Consider the following 24,618-nt stretch of genomic DNA (forward strand, 5'->3'; position numbering starts at 1 on the left):
TAGCAGGATGACAGCAGTCCTTTAAAGAAAATAATGCTATCGATATTAAGAAGACATTGTGCAAGGCCAAAACCTGCTGAACTTGGGCTGTTTTAAGCACCACATAGCTAGCCTTAGGAATTCCCCCAGAAATTCCTCCAACCAGCTACCAGTCCCAGGAGGACTATTCTTCAGCTTGCCAAGTACCAAGACTCCCGATTCAGTCCACCCCTATCTTGCCCTTTCACCCCCTGTCCTTGCTGCAGACACACACAGTTAGGAGCATGAAGAAAGGACTCAGCTGCCCCATCAGGGCTGGCTGCGAGCCAAGCTCCCAAGTACAGACCAGTCAATACCATTTAAATAGACTCTTTACGTACCAAGGACAAATCAAGTAACAGAGAGAAGTGACAAGAGGAAGCAACCGCTCCTGAATTAGAAAACCTGGTCATAGCCCTTGACGGTGAGCTAAGGGGCTGAGGCCAGCACGTATCTGTCTACTGTGACCGTGCAAGCAGCTGTGCTAGGGCACAACACAAATGCAACCCGTAGAGGTGTTCTTTGGCCAGAAAACAATCTTAGGTGCTAGACACCCAGGCCTCCACACCACAGGTGAGCAAAAAGAAGCTCAGGGTCACAGGAACTCTAAAGTCCATGCTCATAAGAGCCATGCTGTACCCTTCCCTAGCATGTGTCAAGCTCCAAGCTGATAGAGAAAGCCAGCTCTCCATTAAAAAAAAAAGCAAAGCAGGACCAAAATACCCCCAAATCTAGTCTGTCAGCACAGAGAACTATTTGCACTTGGAAACAGGCCTCAGTATTTTTTTAAGTAGTAGGCTCCCTCCCCTTCTGCTACCTACGGGTGCAATTTCCAGTGCTTTCTCCAAAAGAAACATTTAGCTTTCTGTAGAGAGCCTCTGAGACCTCACGTGACTGAAGATGGAAGAAGGAGAAAGGGGCCCTCATCACGCCCCCCCAAACCCCATGGGGAAGCCAGGCCTGGGCCCCTGTAGCTCCATTTATTTTAGGAGGCACTTGGTTCTGAAGCATTTGTTTCAGAAATTACCCCCGTGCCCCATCAATAGTAGCTTTCAGCGGCTCTTCCCGGGTGGCCTTGTCTCTTTTAAACTTCATTTCCTGTTGGAAAGGATAAACAGGTAACTGTTTAATGCCACTGACTGGGCTCATTTAACAGAAAACCAGGACCAGCGTGAGGCTGGGGAGCCAGAGTGGGATTGATGGGTGGAACAGAGCAGGTCGGTGAAGAGAAAGGCCTTAGAGAATACCAAGTGATGGATTTTTATTTTACTGCTTCTCCATGTCAAGGGAAATTGCCCCACCAGAGGTGGGGAGACAGTGTAACCAGCTGCTATGTTGGACATGGATCCCTGGACTTGGCCTTAGAGGCCTTGGTGGGAATCCTGGCACTGCCACTCACCAGCTATGCCCTTCAGCCAAGTTCTTTAATCCTCACGAGTCTCAGTGCCTATCATTCTACTGCACAGGATGGAGTGAATTCAAATGACATATTCACATGCTTAGCAGGTGACACATCCAGTAGGAATTCACATGCGGTAGCTATGAAATGGCATTTGAACCCACGCCGTTTAACACCATGTTTTCTAGTACACACCAGGCACTGTGTTGGGCAATAGGAACATGCCAGTAACATAAGACAGCTCTGAATTTAAAGAGACAGGCACACGTCAGATGATGCCAATACGGTGTGGTAAGAATTCTGATCAAGACAGACCCGAGGTGACACGTTACCCCACATATTAAATGTTTGAAGACACTGCTGATGGCACGGTCAACAGGGTTGATGAAAGGATTCATTAATTGTCTGTGTCTCCCTCTAGAATGCAAGGTCCTCCAAAGCAGGAATACTGCCTGTCTTCTTCAGCACTATGGCCATTAGGAGCACTGTCGGAGGAATAGGAGGGAAGGGATGGTCAAGGTGAAAGGAAAGAAGGGTCAGTCAAGTGAAGAATAAGTTAAGGACCAATCCAACCCAAAGAACCTCCATAGACAAAGGTAGAGAGACTAGAAGTAGAATGATGTATTTAGGGAATTAGAGGCAGATTTTTGAATTAAAGCAGTACAAAGTATGGAGTGTAGGGTGAGGTGAGAGGAGCTGGCAGGAGCAAGACCGTAGAGAACCTGGTTTACCAAACTAAGAAGCATGGTGTTGGTGTGAGTGAACAACCATGCACGGGGAAGGCTGAATTGGGTAGCTGCTGACATGGGCTAATTTAACAGCGTCTGAAATCTTCACTCCAATCCTAAAACATGCTTTCCTTACAAGCCTGCCAAAATATCAATGATTTTTTTTTTTACTACCAAGCTCAAACTAATAACCATATTAACCAAAAACAGTTATTACTTCTTAACTCTCCAATTAGTTTATTAGATTTTCTAGAGGGATCAATTTTCACAACCAGAAGAGGTAGGTACTTTTATTATTTCATCTTACAAATGAGAAGACCGAAGCACAGACAGGTTGGGTGGCTTGCCCGAAGTTGCACAGCATGCAAATAGTAGAATCAGGATTGAAACTTAAGTCACCTTGGCTCCAGAGACCATTCTCTTAAACACCATATTATTTTGAATCTATCTTCCAGTTCTCCATTTCTGTCTTCAGCTCAGTGTATCCACTGTTTAACCCATTTGATGAATTTTAAATTTCTGTAACCCTATTTTTCAATCCTAGAATTTCTACTTAGTTCTTTTCAAATGTCTACTTTGGGGTCATATTATTGTCTACTTGCCCTATAGTTTCTACCTCCTCTTTCACCATAAAACATTTTAAACCTATCTGTTTTCTCAAATTGGTCTATTGCTTTCAGTTTCTAAGATAGGAACTTCTCCATGTGTTTTGTCTGACTCTCACTAATGGTGGCTTTTTTTCCCTCTTAGACACACTATGATATCTGAAAGTACACTTAACATCAGAAGGAGTCTTGTTGTTTTGCGGTATTGGTTTTTTTAATTTTGTTTTTAGTGGGAGACCCACATGTACTGGGCTGTTGAGACATTTTTATGACCCGGCTTTAGGCTGTGCCCTGTCAGGGTTTCATAGTTTAATCAATTCCAGACCAAGTTTTCACATTATCTTCTTGGTTTGTGGCCCGTGCCCTATGAGAGAAGAACCTCAACTCCATACCCACATAGAGCATAGGCTGGGGTTTTGATTTCTTATGGGTGATCCCAATGGCCCAAAGTGGTTGACAGACTTCCACACCAGATCCCAGCAGATGTTTCCTTACTTCATACTCAGGCCCAGCATTCCTCATTGACAGCCTCGGCAAGAAGCATGTTTCCTATGGCCTCAGCTCTCATTCCCATGGGATTCTGAAACTCCAGCCCCTAAAAACCATACATACCTCCCATGTTTTCAAAGGACCTTTTGTTTCCTTCCTTCTCACTGATTTTGGGCACCTGGGGATTTCTCCTTTCTGCATACCAGCCTGGAGATGGACTTTTTTTTTCCTTGTGTATTTCCACCAGCACCTCTCTGTGATTAGAAGGAATGTCCCTTGACAACTCAATCTATCGAAGTGACCAGAAGGTTTTGATTATGCCTTTAGACTTCAGTCTTTCTCTCCTGGCTCTGAGTTCATGGAAGACAGAGACTTCGCTCTGATCTACCTTTTGATCCTGGATCCTTTTGATTCTTGAGAATGTGCCCAGAACGGAGTAGGAAGCAGTAAAGATTTGATCGAGAAACGAATAAATGAATTAATCAGCTTACTCTTTCATTCTAAATGGGAAGTAAAGACCATTCACTGATTATCTCTGGAGAAAAAAAGACACCAAGAATCGCTGGAAAGCCATCCAAGCAGTCTGGAAGGCTATGCTAACCAATCAAAGGAGTCTGGGGCCTGCCTTAGTCCCACCCTTTGGCCAGTAGGTTCATGACTATTGACACTACTTCTTTCTTGAAGGGCAACAGCTACTAACTATAGTGCTGGTCTGCTAGAAATTCAAAGTCTGGCAGGCTTGGTTCTTGACTGGGGTATCTGTTGCCTTTTTTAGCACATACTGATGTCCTTCTATAGCCAAAACTGGAACCTGATCAGCAAGCAGCACATAGTGTACAATGATGGAATTTTTTTCAGTGAGTGCCATAAGGAGCTTGCCAATTAAGTTCACACACTTGAAAGCCCCTGGCACAGTGTTTGGCACAGAGTAGACACTGAGTTAACATTCACTGTGCTTTTTTCTTCTTTTCCACTAAAAATATCCTGGAATATTTGTTGAAAGTCTACTGCCTCCTAAGCACTGTGCTTGGAGCTGGAGATGGAGAGGAATAACGTAGAGTCCCTGTTTTAATCCTTAACTAGGAAAAGAATGTCCAGACCAAATTGGACAATAAAAAAAGATCCCAAATGTCTTTTGATTTAAGGTGAAAAGACATCTCACAGCATCCTGCCACCCCAAAATGCCTCAAAAGCATAACCAGCAAAGTAAATTGGCAGATTGCTGTTTTATAATGTTGTCTTTCCTCAGAGAGGAAATCCACCTCCAGTGAATACATGAGTGGACAAAAGAGGGCTGATCACAAAAGGTAGTTTTTGACAATGACTTCTGAGCTCCTTTTATCACTATAATCCCAGAACCTAGACTCATGCCTGAACGAAAGCAGAAACTCAGTAAGATTGTTGAACGTGGGTATTTGCACACACATATATGGATGAGACCCATCCATCCATGTGGCTCTAGGTACAGCGTGATCCATCATTCCATACATATTTATTGAGGATTTCCTATGAACAAGAGCCTGTACCAGATTTTTTGACAGAGATAGGAAAAGAAAAAAAAAAAAAAAAGAAAACAGACATCCTACCTACAAGGAACTTCCAGTTTCAGGGGCGAGATACACAGGTATGTAAGTCACCATGCTATAACATAGAAAATGCTAAGAGAAAACCAGAGAAAAAGACTACGGGAGTTTCAGATACAGAAAGGCCCCTTCCTGCTGAGGGACTAGATGAGACCGTGGCTAATTCAGGCTGTATGCTCAGATTTAAAGGAGAAGTCCTTTATTGCCCTAGAGAGGGGAGAGAATGGACACTGGCAGGGAAGGAAGGGCAATTCAGATAGAAAGAACAGCTTAGACAAAAGCAGAGAAGCAGAAAAGCACAGGAAATATAAGATGAAATGGAAATTTGGCTGGAGATGCCTAAAAGGGCATAAAGGGGACTAAAGAGAAAAAAGGCTGACAGGGTAAGCTGAGCCAGTTGCAGGGGTTTTGAATGTGTCTTGATGTATCATTCCAGGACGAGGATCTCTAGAGAGTAGCCAGTGCTCAGCATCCGGCGGGGCTTAATTAATACTACGACAACCTCATAGCGGGAACCTGTTCTCCACGTGCACACAGGAAGCTGCCATCTGTATGCACAGGCAATTACAAACATTCCAAATACTCTGCCCTGAACCCTGCAAGCACATCAAATACTGACTGTAAAAGGTCACCCAGCAAACAGCTCATGATCAACCCTCGCTCAGGCGGAATCAAATCCTCTAAATAAGATCCACTAGATGCAGTGTCAGGAAGGTCAGAAACTACCCTTTTTCACATCTTGAAGCACTTTTCCCAGGTGGAACGTTTTAGAGGAAGGAGGGAAAGGAAAGAGAGAGAGGGGAAAAAGACCTCTCAGAAAATAATAGAATTCCAAGCAATTAAATGTTAAATGATCACAAAGCAAGCAGGGAATTTATTTTGGCCCCCACCTCCTTCCAGTGATCTAAAAAGCAGTTGATTGCAAAGACAGCCACGCCAGGATTAAAAATGGAATTTCACGCCACCCCTCCTCGGCCTCCTCCCCTGTGGGTCCCCACTGTGTACCTTTGTCCAGCTCACTTGAAATGTTCCAGGATGAGGTAGGCACTAACTCAGCAGTGACTGACAACTCTGTTTCTGAAAAGAAAAAGAAGGGAGGGGAAAAAGACAAGGGCAATATTAGACAGAGTAACTTACGGGCTGTTAGAAGCATTACAGGAGATTTCCAAAGGCTTTGCCTTCTGAGTGAGACCACACGGTCCCAGGGCTTATTAAACTGGAGTGGCCGCTTCGCTCACCAGGCAGAGGCGCCAGCCTCACAGAGGCTGTCCAGAGGAACACACTGTAGGCCAGATTCGAAGGTTTTTTTCCTTTAAACACAGGCTTGAAAATTAAGTATTTCATTGACCAAAAACCCAACCAACAGAAATGACCAAACATCATCCAACACAAGCTCTTCCTTTTTTTGTTAGAAGACCAGTCTTAGATAAATAATAGTCAAACGTCTGCCCATGAAACCAGAGGTTGTTGCTCCTGCTGCTGGTTTCATTTGTGCTTGTGAAACAACAGCACTTCTATTAACAGAGAAATCGATTTCTCTATGTTGAAACTTTAAGACAAGACAAACAAAAGCGCAGTATTTGAATATGGAGAGTCGTTTGTGGTAATAAAATTAAAAGATAATTTCAAAACCACCATAAAGCAAACATGGAAATCAATCATCTAAAGGACATGAGGCACTCGGAAAATTTAAAAACTCTTCAGTAAGATACTGTAATATACAAATGATGTTTTTGTTTTTGAAGGTTTAAGCCGTGACACCACCCTATTAGCACATTCTAGTAGGATTGCACGACTCTCCCCTTAGGCCATGTCTACACGCAGACACACACACACACACACACACACACACACACACAGTATTACAGAACTTTAGTGCTGGGCAGGATCCCAGAGAGCCCAGAGCCTGAGTCATTAGATCCAAGGTACTCAGGCTGTCACTTCCCCTTCCTTCAGACATCAGTCATCAATTATGGCCCTTTTGCCTATTAAACCTGGGATCTGCCTTATAGCCTTTTCAACACAATCCTCTAGGTAGCTGCTAAAAATGGATCTGAGTTGGAATGCAGGTAAACTTTAGTAAGTGGAAGAACTGGGATTCAAATCCAGGTCTGTCTGACTCTGCCACCCACGCATCCCAGCAGCCCACACTGGCCAGCCCTCAAGTCTGTGAAACCTGACGTAGTTTTCACCTTACCTCTCTCTGGCTTCACCTTTTCACCTAGATAAGCACACTCTCTACATTTCCTTGTTTACTGATGGGGACCGTCTGCCACATGGCCATAGAAGCCACATGTCATCGTCGGGGGAGCTTTGCCAAGGACAGGATGTTTACCCAGTGAGACCTTGCAGAGGCCACTTCTTGTTTGTCTACAATCAACCTGCCACGCACAGCAGAGACAAAAGGGTTGTTTGGTTTGTGCAAACTTCCTTGGCTTACGTCTCCCCTGTCCAGGTGGGAGAGAAAGCAGGTGGGAAAGAAAGCAGACAAGCCACACATACCTCCCCACCCCAAATGGCCCCAGTCACCTCCTACATCCTGAGCCAACCACAGCACAGATTCTTTTAAGGGGACCTGAAGTCAGATGGGCAGTGTGGTGGGGATCTTACAGCACATCGGATTACAAAATACTAAGCCAAAAAGAAAAGTTTGCCCAAGTAAGAAAAACACTTAACACAAACCGACAGTAGAAGGCGGTGCTCCTATCAACCGCATGTCCTAGGAATGGGTACTTCACGCAGGTGATTTTACCAGGAAGTGCTAATTGTCTACACTTTGGAGCTCTCCACATGTGACTCCAGCCACAACGCCACTCTGACCCCCAATCTGCTGCCACCCACTTTGGCTCCTTGAATAAAAGCCCCTTGTTTGCAGTATTAGGGACTACTGTGGTTCGCTTTATAAAAGGGCTCATCAGGCACTCCAATATCCAGACTTCGGGGAGCTTGGGAATAGAAGCATGGCAGCCATGGTGGCAACTCAGGCAAGGAAGCAAAGGGTGGGGAAGTGGTGGGATTAAGACAGATCTTGACAGCATTTACATTCAATATTTTCATAGCTTCATCTTACTGCTGCTCACAGCTAAATTGCCAGAAACATAGGTTTCATTTTACCATGTTAATTTTATAGAAAGTTAGCTATATGTCACTTGGTTTTTCTAGCCTGAATTTGAATTGCTGATTGAATATAATTTGGGACTGATGACAAATGAACAGGTTCTTGGAACTGCCTACAGTGAACTTGTTCCCCACGTGTCCCTGGACACTAATTACCACTCAGTCCTTGGGCTATAGCAGAGATAATTTCAATTCACAACCTCATTAAGTGATTGTGATGACTCTGAGGAATTTTGTTCTCAGCCTCAAGATCTATTCCTTTAGATAATCACGTGTTCAGCTTTTCAGATAAAATGATAATAAAGACAGATAAAATATTGTTAAGTATGAATAATCTCCCTGAAAAATATCTTCCAAGGCCATATTTTTTAAAAGAAAGGCTGATTATTTAATGTGAAAAGTTTAATGTTTGTAATTGCCCCTCACAAAAATGAGGTTTAATAAGCTTCCCCCTGCACCTCCCAAAAGGAAGGCTGAATTTTAAGGGAGAAAAATTCAACACATCTCAAGTTGAGTGCCAATTCCAGGGTCAACAGCAGCTTTAGAGAGACAAGACCATCAGTTTTGGTCCTGTGAGGTCTCCACTAATGGAGTCAGCTCCTCTCTTTGTCTCTTCAGTATGGCAAAAAGATGAGACATTTAATAGCAGACTAGCAGCCACTTTGTGTAAAATTACTGTGGTAATGATAAATTTGTAAGTGCCAAAGGAGACACACTATTTAATAGAAATTCCCACCTACATTAAAACACTAATTTCTGCCACTCACTAATTTGTGATCATGATGAGCAAGTTACTTAACATCTTTTGACCACTATTTTCTCATCTGTAAAATGGGGCATTAGAAGCCATCTCACAGGAATGTGCCTAGGACTAAATTAGGCAATGGAAAGGGTCCTGCACCCAAAAGAGTGCCCAGCATAGAATGGACACTCAAGATCTTTCATGTCTTCTCCTCTGTCTAGCAAGGCAGATGGAAGCCATCCTTCACATGGACATACTCCCGTGGCTATGTCACTGTCTAAGTTTGAAATAACACATTTGCCAAGCATTTAGAAAGACTCTATTTTACATTCCTCACTAATCCCAGCCAATCTTGTCATTTTGCAAGGTTTTCCTGAATTGGTCGCCAGTTCTCTAAGAACATAAGTGTTTTTATGTGGTTTTATCCAATTTAGGCAAATTAAGCACGTTTTAGAAAACTCTAGCCCTTATCTTTCCTGACCTCTGCAGGAGGGCAAGCCATTCTTCTCCCCACTTGATCAACAGGAGCTATTATCTTTGCAGTTTCACCAATGATTGACTTTTTGGCACTGATTCTGCAAACCATAAGGTTTTGGTATTTAAGCCTGAACAGTGGGAGTGTTATTTGGAGGGAAAGAAAAAAAAAAAAAAGCCTTGAATCCTCCTCATTGATAAAAGCCTGTGATTTCCAAAGGGATTACTGGTTCATCTCAGCCATTGGCAGGTAGCGCCCCAATGTTCATAGGATGCAGAGGCTCTTCTAAGAAGCACCGGGCCATGACACATCCTGTATCTTGATCCCGTGATAAGTTGAGATTACATAGGCTCAGACCAGCATTCTCACAAGACCAGTGGCCAGCCTAGCGGTCACAAAGGCCAAGTGTGAAGTGGCTACTCCAGTGCCTTTCATGACCAGTGTCACTAAGTCCTCCAAAGTTATATCTGTGAGGGCCTTAGAGGCCCATGACTTATTTATCAAACTATGTTTTTTTGGTTGTTGGCTTTTTTTTTCTTTGGCCTCTTGTGGATCACACTTTAATAGCCACTCTGGGGCTTTCCCCACCTCAGAGTTAACAAATTTACAACCTTTTAAAAAAAAGGGTGCATGCTGTAATGTGGCAAACTGTATGTGGATCCTCTTCTCTTTAGATATAAAATAGATGTGTCATGTGATGTTATTTTCAGTATTCTAATTCCTTACAAGTTCAAGTAGCTCAGGACTCAAGCCTAAGGATTTCTGGAGGTATCTTTACAGGGGGACACTGGAGGATTTGGGGGTACAGAGGACGAGAGGGCCAGGCTCTAGATCCTCCTTCAACAGAAACAAGTCTACATCTCTGTTTTACATAGTCCAGTGTTGTGGAAAAGGCGCCGATGCTTTGAATAAAACATTTTAAACCCTCTTATCTGGTACAGTTTCCTCATTTTACAGATGAAGAAAGTCAGGCCCACAGCAGTGTCTTGGCCAAAATCACAGTTCTAAGCTGGGGCCAGGCCTTAGAAATAAATGCACGCTGCCTCCTCACTGAGCTCCATCTTCCTCTGTCTGTGTCCCTAACAGGTGATATGCATCCTTAGGGGCTGAGTTCAGAGAGATGCAGGGGAATTTCCAAACAGCCAGGGTCAGTCCCACAAAAGGGGAACAGTTTCTTCTGTGGTCAAAGAAGGTCTGCTTGTGACCACTTGGGGGAAGAAAAAGTGGGGGAGACGACGGGGCTCATAGCTTCGAGTCCTCTGGTCTGCAGTGTCATTTTAGACACAAGGCTCTTAGCCTTGGTTCCTTCCTCCCTCCAGTGCCTCAGTGGAGGAGAAGCCCAGAGCCAGGTAAGCCACCTTCACCAACGGTAACTGTTCGGGAAAGTTAACAGTCTGCTCTCCTTAGAAGGGCAGGTTGGCCACCTTCCCCAACAGCACTGGGGGTAATCAGTCCGGGCACTGCTCGGGCCTTGGGTTCACAATCACCGCACATGTAGGGTCCTGAATGAGGGGCCACTCCGCTCTGGGGACTCAGCTTTTTGACTGAGGAGAGGGGAGGTAGAGCCTCCCTCAGCCCTTGTGGGACAGTCAGGAGTGGAGAATGATGCTCAGTGGCTCCGAGGACCTAATCCTCAATGACCTCAAATTCAGATTTCTGATGTAATCATTGAAGTAAGTCATTCGTATAGTCACAAAGAAAGGAGAGGGCACAGTCCTGCAGCCTTACACTCTGGTCAAACACTCAACCACACCACCTACACCACACTATGAAATCATATTTTTAAAAAATAAAACCCATAATGACTTTGTAAATAGCACAATTACTGTACCTGTGGCAAAGCCATTCATTTGTTGAAGGGAAATTTAAAATGTATCAAAGTTTGTGGTGCTATTCATATTTTTATATAAAAGGAATTGCAATAAAATAAAATAAATAGTTGTCCAGGCTTCCTTAATGTCAGAGAGGCTGACTCTCAGAGATCTTCTCAACAAATCTCCAAGGTAGGCACCATTGTTAACTCCACTCTGAGACTGAGGAGCCTGAGACCGAGACATTAAGGCACTTGCCTATTCAGCTTGTTAGGGTGGGGCTGGGAATTATGATCAAACCCAGGCAGTCTGACAGCAGAGCCAGTGTCTCCAACTGTGACAAAATGGGGCAGGGGGAGAGGGGCGCAGGAGGGGGTGTGCTGCTGAAAGACAGTACTCACTTCTCTCCAGCTTAAGCCACCTTCAGCCCCAGAAGACCCCTGTGAACTCTAAGCTCTGCAGAACAGAGTGTGAGAATCAGTACCAGAGGCCACACTCCTCCCCCATCAGTGCTTGGCTCCCTGATTCTAAACCCCAGAAAGAGGGCAGGGGACATAAAGGGAGGAAAGGAAATATTTCTTGAATCACACTTAAATGTCTTTTTTTCCCTTTCGAATCTATTGTTTAATCTGTTGCTTTAAATCTGTTGAGTTAATATTATGGATCACACACAGCTCTTGTATATAAAGGAATTATGCTACACAAAGCACCACAATGACACACATCTTTAAACTGAATGAAAGTAGTCTTGAAAACGATCTTACTTAAAAACTCTTCTACTTGAGCTCTCTTCCGTGGAACTCTAGAAATTCACTCACTCATTCATCCATTCATTCATTCAACACACACGTGTATTAGCACTTTCTAGGTATGAGAACTGGGATGAAGAAAACGTGACCTGGTCCCTAACATTTTTCAAGAACTTACAGTCTAGTGCGAAAGGAGTACAGGAACACAGTTATAAACAGTGTCCCAGGGCAATGACAGAAACTAACAGAAATGGTCTCCCCTTCCCACAAGTCATTCCTCCCACCTCGCCCCAACAGGCTAAAAACACCAAGAGTACTGAAGTAAATACCACAAGAAAAAAGTGTAATGCATAGCTGAGACTGAAAGAAAAGGACATTCTCAGGTGCCAAAAAGGATAACAGTACGTGGAAAGACTTGTATACAAGAAGCAATAATAAGCAAACAAAATAGAAAATACGTTAAATCAGCCTTGACTCTAAACATAAATCTGTGATAAGAGGTACAAGAGGTAAACAGAGGGTTCCAAGGCAGCACTGGGGAAGCACAACCTCCAGTTTGGGGAGGGGAACTGCAAAGGATGGGTAAGACTGTTTCAGTCTGAGAGGGGGGCCTGTGTATTAGAAATCCTACGGCACACTAAAGGGCAGTGCAAATGAGTCAATAATGGTCATACTCAATTATACAGGAGCAAATTTTTCCAGAAGGGAAACAAATAGTAATTTCAAATCCAGGGGTCTCCAGGTGCTTTTTTCCTTTAAAGACAAAAAGGAAACAACATCTCAGCTAATTACTGGGGAGGCAAGATCTTCTTAGGGCCAGTGCAAAGTCTTAAGAGAGATTTCCAAATGGCTCAAACCTTGATCTTTCCCAAAGAGAAGTTCAAATGAATTGACCCAAAGTTAGCACTTCCTCATTCACCCATGGTGCCACTAGACTCAATGGATGCTCACTGCAACAAAATAACTAGTTTATTTCCAGCTTCAGAACAAGTTGGCAAAAGACACAGTGAAAAAAGGAGGAGGCATGCTGAAAAATGCTTAGTTCAGAAATTGGTCTTATCTCCCTACAGAGGTTTTATTGCACTTCCTTTTGGGTGATGCAGACACCCTTAATTGCCAATGACATCAACAAACTTCACTCTTTTCTTCTGGTTTCCACTTGACTGCTCTTCCTTAAGACACTTGTTCCCTCAAAAGTGCCCCCCCCCGATAATTTTTCCTTCTTACTCATCCTGCTGTCTCATCTGTCTTTGTCTTCTGGGATTTGCCATTTAATTTCCCCCTTTGTATGTCCCATGCACACTTTCATTTCATATTCTAAAATCCATTTTATAATAAAAGTCTATTACTCTGTAATTGCCCCTGGCCAATTCAAAGTCACTCGCCTCTCAAAAGAAACAAGAGATCCAAGAATGATGCTTCCCTAGCTGCAATTCCATGATAGCCTAAGAGTTTATTCTTGACTCTTACAAAACAAATGAAAGTCTTGGTTAGACTTGCAAAAAATGAACAAAGACTGAGAACTCTACAGTAGGTAAGTCTTTGCTCCACATTATCACAGAACTGCCCCTGTCTGCAGAACTTGGCTACTAAAATGAGTCTTCTATTAGAAACAGGGAACGCCTCTTCCAGCTTTAGCGATTTAGCTCCGGCCCTATACACTTCCTAAATCGATTCTTCAACCAGGACTAGGTCTTTTGTGCCTTTATCTCCTTAGCAATGTAAATATCTGCTAGGAATGGAGGGTTAGTGTAACCTGTCTAAGAGGTTCTAAATTTCCAGGTCCTTTTACTTTTTCTAATTTACCCTTGGCTCCGGAAAGAGAGAAAATAATTGTCCATTCAACTTGATTCCATGCAAAGTTAAATAACTTCTGCTTTAGCCAGGTCAATGGAAAAAAAATAGAATAAATAAAACGGAATATTTAATGCACAAATTTCATCTCCTTGAAATAGCATAGTGCTGACATCAACAAAATCTTTCTCACAGTTGAACCTCAAATAGGATGCCTCTGTTTCAGTCTATATTTAAATCACAGCAAAATAACATGCAGTTCAATAGGAAAACAAAACAAATCTGCTAATTCAGTGATATTCAGTGTTCTATTGAAATGACAAGGAAAAAAACCTGGAGTTACTGTAATTTTCTACTTTACAGTTTGCACTTAATCCTATGGCCCATGTGTCCTTTGGCCATCAGGAAGAAAGTGTTCTTCCTTTCATTCTGATTACATAGTAAACTTCTTGAGGGCAAGAATCGTGTCTCATGCTTCCTTTGTGTCCTACATGGTTTCAAAAGGTTCCTGGAACATTCTAGATGAGAAGCAGCATAGAGGAGGAACAAAAGGTGTTTTGCTGACTTTAGAGTCAGACTTGTTCAAATCCTAGGTCTGTCACATACTAGCTTGTGACCTTGGACAAATTACTTCATATCTCTAAGCCTCAGTTTCTCATTCATAAAATGGGCTTAATAGTAATGCACTGGCAGGACTGTGATGAGGATTAACTAGGAGAATATTTGGGGATGAGTTCAGTGCCCAGCAAAGTAGCAGCTGTCACTAACTGGTGAAGGCTTTTTCACTTACCATGGATACAATTTCAAAGGTATTTAATGCAGTGATTCCTAAACCCAGCTGGGAAGCATGGTAAACACATACAGATTCTTGGACCCCTACCCCTAGACTACCCAGTCTCCCTAGATGGGTCTTATTAACTGGCCGAGCACTGGTTCTCTACAACCCACCAGTTTAGGGAAACTCAAATAATGATATGCCTGTAAAAACAAACAAACAAAACACCCAAACAACACAGAAAGGCTTAAGTTACATTAAACTTCTCAGTTAATTAAAGAACCTAGGGGAGAGAAGTTGGCAGACTACAACTTAACTCTTGTTTTTGTCATAAAAATCCCAAAGTAGTCAGCAATCTCAATATTGAGACAGCCTGATGAATATTAACCAAGAACAAAATCAGTACCATTGAACATCTTTCAAAGCAAAGTATATTTAACTAGAAGGTCCTCTTAACTGATTGGCCAACAATTTAGCCAATTAGACTCTTAGGAGGAAAATTATCATTCTGTAAAGAGCAGGGCAGTTTTGTCTCAACCAGTATCTACATGACATAGGATTTCAAAGGCTGGGGATTTTATGTTTGGGGAGCTCTCCACCAAATAAGCAAACAGGGCGCACTCTAGAAATGCACAGCCCTCCTACACGAGGCGTGGAAGAGGGAGAAACAAAACCCTTTTCAGCTTTGATTCTGAGCCACTTAAAGCATTTACAAAGAGAAGCCCACTTTGGATGCAGTTGAAAAAGCTATTAAGATTCCAAGCACCTCACAGGAATACAAGTACCTTGTATTTAGGTAGCACTTTTCCTTTCAAGAAAGCCCGTACACAGAACAGACATTAGCTCATGACTCCACATGGGAAGGATCAAGGCCCGAGATAATCATACCCTGGTTGGAGTTGAAGAAACCCAGACTCGGCCAGAGAACTTGCCTAAAGTCCCCTGGCATGTCATTAAGTGGCAGGAGAACGCAAGCGTGGTCTTCCTTCACCCAAGCCGGGCTGCACTCAGGGTCTCCGTTTCCCCGCTGGTGAAAGTTTGGTTTTTTTGTTTTTCCCTAATCCTCTCTAGCACACTGTTAATTCAATCATTTCAAAGTTCCCAAGTGGGGGGAGTAAACATTTTTTTAAAAACTATTCTCAAAATATGTATGTATGTATGTCTATAACTGAATCACTTTGCTATACACAAGAAACTAACATTGTAAATCAACTACAGTTCAATAAAAAATTTTAAAAAGAAACTATTTTCAGAAAAAAAAATCTATTGAAAGCATAATTCGTATTTTCTGCCTGTCCCTGGAAACCAAGTGTTTAAGTTAATGGGATTGAGGGATGCCTAGATTAGTGGAAATTATTTTAATCAGAGAGGTAAATTTAGGAGAATTGTTATTACCCTGCAAGATAGTAAGATGGTTTTGTTCCAGCCATGTTAGCCTGGCCATGTAGGATTTAGAAGGCTGGCAATTTTCAAATACTAATTTGCCTTAAATTGCTCCAGTTTAAAATGCTTTGCCCATCTGGATGAGGTTTCCTGTACTATGTCATTATTGACAGCCTAAGGAGATCAATAATTAAAATTCAATAGAGGGAAACATTAAGCAGAAGTTGGGACCAGAATCCCTTCCCAGAGCCTGTTAGTTTAATCTCTCCCTCTTCTGAGACCCCCTAGTGTTTTATCAATTCCTCTCTGAAGACATTTTACACTTTGTAAGGTGACCTACAATTGCTTCAGCATACTTTACTGCGATTGTACGCTTCTCGAGGCTGGAAATGAGGTCTTATTTACCTCTATGTTATTCACAGCATCAACTGTTGAATTGTACACATAGTAGGCACTCAACAAATGTTTTCTGAATGTAGAGGTGATACAATAGTTGCACTCTCCATATGGTATTACATTTATTTGGATAAGGTAGTGTGGTAGATTGCAAAATGGCCACAATTCCTTCCTCCCTGTACCGACACCTTTTTGCATCTCTCCCCATGAAGAGGCGTAGTCTACTTCCCCATCTTGAACCTGGGCAAGTCCTTCGTGACTTGCTTTGGCTAACGAGATGTGCTGAGACCAGCTTGGCCCAGTCCAGGCCAAAGGCCCACCCAGCCAACACACTGACTCATCAGATAAATAAACGCCCATTGTTTCTTGTCACTAAATTTTGGGGTAGTTTGTTAGCTGCATTATTTGTGGGTAACTGATATCCATTTACAGATGAGAACACTTAAGGCTCAATGAGATTAGGAACTAGTCTAAAGACACAGAGCGAAAAAGACAGGATTTGAATCCAGTCCTTCTGATTCCAAAACTCACAGTCTTTCGACTAAATAAATTGACCAAGTTTGAAATATTCTTGTGCATTCAGAAATAAGTTTAAGAAACTCAAGGCAAGAGACAGGTTGGGGAGGAGCTTCCTTTCCTCGCTGTGACACATGATGGAGAACCGCCCACCAGAGTGAGCCACCCTCATCTGACAGGGTCACATATTGGCAGCTCATTTGATCAGACTGAAGAGATGCAAAAATACAGGATCTCTTTCAAACAATGATCTGAAAGGAATAATATTCATGCATCTATAAACACAGACTCAACTTAGAGCAACTGCTATTCAAAGTTGGTGATGTCATTCCCTTGTGGAATATATCTTTTCTTCATTCTCTTATCAGAAAGAAAAGTAGCTTTACACATAGTTAATTTTGACCATTCTCTTCCACCATCAATCTGCCACATGTGTTTTGGTTTTCCAACCTGATGGAAACAGTTGGAGTTGGTGCCCTGCTGTCAATATCTGCATCTGAAATGTAGTCTCCTACCTGCAGCCTTTAAGCAGCCTGGGTATTCGTGGCTGCAGGCATGGGAATTTTTCACACCAATGTAAGACCATACTTTGGATTTGCCAAAGAGCCCTTCTTACGTGAAAAGGGAGGGCTCTTCCTCCTCCACAGCTGTCAAACAGCAGGATTTCAGGAGGCCTCTCTAGTCGCTGGCAGTGAACAGGAACGACCAGCGCTACTGTGCACATGATGGATGGGGTGGCCTGTCTGCTCATGTGTGTCACCTCCCGAGATGGGTGACTTGATCTCTGTCTGATAAGAGAATGTTGTTAATAGATGCTTTGCTCAGAGAAGGGATAGCACTTCCCCCTATGGAATGTGGGCATCCATTTTCAGTCAGGGATGACCAAGGTATTCTGGGGGGATTTGTTGTGGCTGGTGGAATCACTCTGGAGAAGGAAGCCATCTGATGGCTTCTGTTTTGCTGCCTCCCCCTGAGGTCACAGTTGAGGTCTCATGCTGTGACTCAGCCATGAGAAGGCCTTCCTCTGCAGCAGGCCTTCCCCACAAGCCTTCCCTGCTGCCTTTGTTTTTCCTGACTTGCTGCCTCAAGGTCCCCATCAAGCAAGTGGGGAAATGTATTCAGCAATCTTGGAGTGGAAAAGGCTTTTCAAAAGTTTGACACAAAATCTAAAAGCCATGAAAAGAAAGATGGTGAGTTTGATTGCATTAAAAGATTCTACAAGGGAAAATTAAAAAAACAAGCTGGGAAGAAAAAATTTTTGCAGCTCAAAAGGCAAAGGGCTAGCTATCATAATACAGTAAACAAAACCTCCTACAAATAAGCAAGAAAATAATCCAAGAACGTGACATATAAGTGGGCAAAGGGAAAGGACAGACAATTTACAAATAAGGAAACATATGTGGTTACTAAATACATGAAAACATAACTAAGCTCCCTGATAATATAAGAAAGGTAAATTAAAATGTCAATGTGATGTCATTTCCCCCCAATTAGATTAGAAATTTTAAAAGAGCTTGATATCTTATTATATTGAGAGGGCTGTGAGGAAACAAGGACACTTACTACTGATACGCAGGAGCATAAATTGGTGCAACTTGGCAATATCTATGAAAATTTAAAATGCAAATACCCTGTCAACAGCAATTCCACTTTTAAGAATGTATCTTAACAGATGTCCTCAATCACATATGACATGATTTTTATACAAGATTTTCAATGCAGTATTGTTTATAACAGAAAAAGTTTGCAAACAACCTATTTGTCCAGTTACCGGTTAAATAAATGATGGCGTCTCCCAGATTTACCATGGAACATGATGCAACTGTAAAAAGAATAAAGAAACTCTGTATATACGATTTGGGGGAAAAAAATCACAAAATATATCCTTAAGTTATATTTTTAATAAGCAAAGCCAAAATATTGGTGTATCTAGAAAAATATCATTTGCATAAAAAGAAAAAAAATGCTTGTTTTTATATTTGTGAACATACATTATATATAACATGTGTATGCATAATCATATACTATATATTCTTATATGTATAAATATAATTCATATATATATATATATATATAGTTGTAAAATGGATACACAGAAATTGGGAAGTGTCTGCCTCTGAAGAGGGGAACTGGGGGCTGCAGGTCAGTGATGAGAAGACTTACTTTTTCCTACATATCCTTTTGTCTTCTAAAATTTTTATATTATGTGCAAAATAGGGCAGTTTTTTAAAAGAGTACTCAATGATTCCTCCTTCACATAATGAGTGTTTTCCTTGAGGGATGCCCAGCATGTTAGGGGACCCCAGAAGAGGAGCACCTGATCAGAGTGGGTGGGAGGTTAATAGACATGATTATCAAAGGTTGTCAAGGGACGTTGATTCTGGAGTCTTCAAGGACAAGCAGACATTAGCTGGGCAGACAAAAGGCTTTTCTGTCCCTGGGAGAAAAGCAAATTTGGGGAACTACAAACAGTTCATTATATATTGCTGCATGTTCATTTTTGCTTTTCTTTTTTTTTGAAGTATAGTTGATTTACAATGTTCTGTTAGTCTGTGGTGTACAGCATAGTGATTCAGTTATATGTGTATATATATATATATTCTTTTTCATATTCTTTTCTGTTCTGGTTTATTATAGGATATTGAATATAGTTCCCTGTGCAGTACAGTAGGTCCTTGTTGTTTATCTGTTTTATACACAGTAGTGTGTATCTGTTAATTCGAAACTCCTAATTTATTCCTCCCTGCCCCCTCTCCCCTTTGGTAATCATAACTTTGTTTTCTATGTCTCTGAGTCCGTTTCTGTTTTATAAATAAGTTCATTTGTGTCATTTGTTTTTAGATCCCACATATAAGTGATATCAAATATTTGTCTTTCTCTGTCTGACTTACTTTACTTAGTATGATAATCTCTAGGTCCATCCAATCATTTTTGCTTTTTCTGAGTATTCATCTTTATATCCTCTAGTGCCAGGCACTTATTAGGTCCCTAATATTTGCTGAATCTCACTGACTGATAGGTGAAGAGGACCTGGGTCAAGAGATGCAGGACCTGCCCTAATGGTTCACCCATTAATAAGGAGCAGCTGTGGCGACAATCAGCAGGAGGAAGAGGCAGTTAGCACGTACATCACCAACTAGCCAGCAATCCTACCACTCACAATCCATATATCAATGAGAGTTTGCAAAGCACATCAATACATGTTTTCATAAACATTTATTGAAGTGTTATTATCCCCACTTTAGTTGTGACAATACCAAGAACGAGACAGTGAATGCCAAAAGTTACTATTAAAAAGGGGCCAATTAAGACTTGAACCCATGGTTCTGTCCCCTACTCTACAGTGGCCTCTGTTTAAACCATCACTAACTAAATTTCTTTATTTGGATGTGTGTATATATTCCATCTCTTTAAATGCAAATATACTGAGCTGAAGTCTACAAGACATAATTAACCTATTATACAGATATTTGTTCCATTCTCTGGCATTTAATGTATCATTCAGTACTTACATTATAAATTATGTTTGACATATGCTTGGGTTGTGGTGATTTTTTTTTTAAGTTCACAAAACAAAACAAAAACAAAAACATGGAACAAGGAAAATTTTCCCCAAAAGTCGCAATGTTAAAATACAAGATCAAGGAATTTGAGTCACACTCGGCAGACATCATCTTTTACATTCTCCTTTCCTATTGTCATATCCTCCACACTGACGTGGGAAATATGAGAGGAAGAGTTAGTCAAACAACAAAGCTGACACAGAGGAGAGAAGGATCATCACATTTCATGACAACCATGTTGCTGATGGTAGACTGGCTTCCCTAACTAAAATGCTTGTAAGTTAACAGTTTCCAATGGGGTGGTTTTTTTTTTTTGGTGCAGATACTTTGAGGCCTTCCTTTCTTTACCTTAGAGACTCAAAAGCATTAATTCCTGATGTCTGCAAACTTCCCCAGGTAGCAGATCGCAATGGGTATAGCAACTAAATCACAAACAATGTAACAGAAGCGAAATCTGCTGCACCAAATAAACCAACCGCAGCCCAGATGAGTCATGGGAGACAATGGTGACCACAAGGGTGAAGAGGAGCTGCCTCTCCCTGCTGCTGACTGGTGATTGGCTGATTTCCTACACTGCCAGGTGTGGGTGCCTGTGCTAGGGCATCGCCAGGCACAGATGACGTCACTCCAACTGCATATATATTACACAGGCCAACTGAGAAATGACCACAGGGATTTAACTTTGCAAAATAAGACCTTATTTAGCTGCATGTCAGCAATCTGGCAACCCCAAATATTTGAAAAATGGCGATAACTATAGATAAATATTTTTAATGTTCTGGTTAAAGTAGAAGTTACAAAACCCATGCCATAAAGTTCATGTATATCAATTGTAAGTGAATCTACCAGACTTCTACTAAAGACAGGGTCTTTAGTTTACACATAGTTTTAACATGCCTTTCAACTAGAATAGTGTCTTATGTTAGGAGGATTCTGGGTACTCTATTAAAATGCCAAGAAAGTGAGTTGTTCTGTCTTCCCTTTCACTTTTTTTGTTTTTATAGAAAGGAAGAGAATCTGGCTTTTACTTTTTTTTATATAAACATACGACATGTGCTTGGGAGAAAGATACATGAGGAACTAGGTTTTCAAACACAGTTGAGCTGCTGAGAGAGATTGCCATTCAGCTAGTTTACCCTCTATAAAAATAGAACTTCCTTTCTCTTAAAAAGAGGTTTAGGATTTTGTTTTTAAGTGTAAAAAGGTTTATAATGAAACTGAAAAGTCTTCTTGTAGGCCAAAGAGCTCCTTTTTACGTTAGGCATGTAAATCAGGAATATGCAGGATACATTCAACCACTTGGGAACTTTGAAAAACAGCACTGGTATTTCCAAGGCACTTCATTCACCCTCCTATGGGCAAATCTGGAAACTGGCAATTTAGCTTGGCATTGGAGAGTCAGTGCATTACAGGACAAGGTGGGTTGGGATAAAGCAAGCTCTCCCTAGTCTTTCACGTCAGAAGACCCAAGTTCAAAGTTTCAGCCAAAATAACCTCCCACCCCAGGTAAGTCTTAAATGTTTAGTTTAACATGGAAAAAGGCCTGTTTGTCAGTCAAGGCCCTCAATAGATCCCGTGACTATGTCAGAAGACACAGCTCCATGTCTAAGAGTGCAACAAAATTTTATTTCTAAAGTACAGCCCTAGTATCCCTTGGGAGCTGGTGGGACCACAAGGAAGGTATATGGGAGCAGGGACTACCCACTCCCTCTAAAGGAGATGGCAGCCAGGAGAGAACAAGCAAAATGGAGGATATGCGAAATGATGCAGGACTAATCCTAAACTGAATAAAAGCAAGTCCTATGGACCTCAGGCACTCTGAGAACTGAAGAAGAAACACTGAGAAGGAATGAGGGATAGTTTAGTCTGTTGAACCAATTCATCAATATCCATAGATCCATTCTTCCATTTGGGCATCATGTTAGGGAAAAAACTCAAAAGAATGGGAGGGTGGAGATGATGAAATTTCCATTCACTCTATTCTACCAGACAAACTGTGGTCCAGAATTGGCTGAGACACATGATGAGAGATCTAGAAACCACATCACTTAAAATACAGAAGAATTCCAGAATGCTTGGTCAAAGCAGGAGGCTAGTGAATGATTGATGGCTGTTTTCAAATACAAGAGAGGTGATAAGCAGAAGGAAGATATGATTTATTCTATGAGGCTGTCAAGAGCAAAATCAGGGCTCTATGGATTAAAGGCAACTGTTATACAAGTTAGAGAAGTTATCCCACAGCAAGTTTTAATTGAAAATAAAGAAGACAATCTAACAATCAGAGTGGCCCCAAAATAGAAGGAACAATCTGTGACCATCAAAAACCCAAAAGCAAATATTCACTGGTAGTCTACTATTTTCAGACATCAAAATATGTTTTAAATGAATTGTCTAATTTCCTCCTCATAATTTTATTAAGTTATTATTATCATCAACATCTACTTTATTATTCATATTTTACAAAAAAATAAATTGAGGTTCAGAGAAATTAAATAATTTGTCCAAACTCACACAACAAGTACGTGGCTGAGCCAGGTTTCAAAGCTAGAGTCTTTGCTCTTATAATTTTACTGTTTAAAAGGAGTTTCAAACCCCCAGAAAATAACAAATATTAATGAGAATATAGAGAAATTGGCAGTGGGAATTTAAAATGGTCCAGGCGCTGTGGAAAATGGTATGGCAGTTCCTTACAAAATTAAACAGAATTATCATATGATCCAGCAATTCTATTTCTGGGTATATGCCCAAAAGAATTGGAAGCAGGAACTTAAACATATATTTGTAGACACACGTTCATAGCAGCATTATTCACAATAGCAAAGGTAGATGCAACCCAAGTGCCCATCTTCAGATGAATGGACAAATAAAATGTGGTCTATACATACAATGGGATATTATTAAATCTTAAAAAGGATGGAGATTTTGACACATGCTACACCATTGGTGAACTCTGAAGATATTATGCTGAGTAAAATAAGCCAGTCACAAAAGGACAAATACGATATGATTCCGATTATGTGAAGTACCCAGAGTAGTAGCCAAATTCATGGAGACAGAGTAGAATGGTGGTTGCCAGAGGTTGAGGGGGAGGAAGGTATGGGGCGTTCTTGTTTAATGGGTACAGAGTTTTGGCTTGGAAAGATGAAAAAGTTCTGGAGATGGAGGGTGGTGAAGGTCAACAAGCAATGTGACTGAATTTAATGCCACTGAACTGTACACATAAAGATGATTAAAACTGTTAATTTCACATTATGTATATTTCACCACAAAATTTTTAGGAGTGAGATGTTCATGGCTGGAAGTGTTCAAGTGGAGACAAGATGTTCACATGTCAGAGATGCTGAAGAAGGGATTATTATTCCAGGAAGGGGCTGCATTAAATGAATCCTGAGAGCCTTTCCAACTCTAAAATTCTGTGACAAGATAAGCACTTCATCAGTTACAGAAGTAAAACATTGTTTTCTTTTTCCAAAAAAATATACACTACCTTTTATCCTGGAGCTTCCCATCCTGGACCCTGAGACAGCTGGGTCCTGGAGTTGATTTACAATCAGATTCTCTCATTGTTTGTAAAGCATATTACCAGAAAACCATTTCCAGCTCCATTTTAATGAAGACCAATTTGTTATTTTTTTGGAAACCCCTGACTTCCATTGTTATAGAAAAGATACAAGAAAAGAAAACCTAGGTCTTGCAGTTCAAGAATTAATGAACGCCCTGAAACAATTACGCCTTAAATATACAGAGGTCTCCTTAATGTAAATAGACTGTATTTCACAGCAAATCTTCTCAGAACAAGGAATCCATTTCAGCATGACAGAGTGGGCAATGTAGCAGGGCTATAGTCTGCACTCAATTTTCAATTTTACTTCCGTTGACATTGACTAATGTACAAATAGCCTGGTTTAAAGGATCAGGGAAACACTAGGTCACAGTGTGAAATATATGCTAATATAGCACAATTTATATAAAAATAGAGGAATGTAAATAGCTAACTGAAGCCAGAGGTAGTGGTTCCAGCCAAGTGGGGACTGAGGAACATTGATAATGCAAAGAGAATGTTGTTCTCACTGAAACCTCCAGGAATACTTCCCTCAGGTTTTCTTCCAGTTTAAATGCCACGATACATTAAAACTGAATTTCTGTTGCTCTCTGAAAGCATGCGTATGTCTCTGCACTACTGAATCAGGATATGACAGATTAAATAACCTAAATTAAAAGTCAGTATGATACAAAGATTAACACTGCCAGTCCCCACGGTTGAGGAGCTAATAAAACAGTGGGGATAAACTGAGAGCCCATATACCTTAAAGGCAAAGTGTGTTAAATGGGCAGCCAGCACGACAAAGTGGAAGAAGCACGAATTAAAACAACTGCTGTTTATTTAGCGTTTATGAGTCAGGCATGAGAATTTCACATTCATTATCTCATTTAATCCTCACGTTGTGGGTTAAGAACCAGTACAATACGGGACG

At 41.3% G+C, this 24,618-nt stretch overlaps 1 protein-coding gene across 1 annotated transcript in view; it reads right to left on the reverse strand.

Annotated features, from left to right (window-relative positions):
- The window catches only part of ROR1 (receptor tyrosine kinase like orphan receptor 1), a 385,155-nt gene that overhangs the window by 156,618 nt on the left and 203,919 nt on the right, over window positions 1-24,618 (reverse strand). The window contains exon 2 of the mRNA XM_072974301.1: window positions 5,828-5,899. Coding sequence (XP_072830402.1) covers window positions 5,828-5,899 — 72 coding nt within the window. The remainder of the gene's footprint in view (window positions 1-5,827; window positions 5,900-24,618) is intronic.

Source organism: Vicugna pacos, chromosome 13, assembly GCF_048564905.1.
Source record: "Vicugna pacos chromosome 13, VicPac4, whole genome shotgun sequence".
Lineage (NCBI taxonomy): Eukaryota > Metazoa > Chordata > Mammalia > Artiodactyla > Camelidae > Vicugna > Vicugna pacos.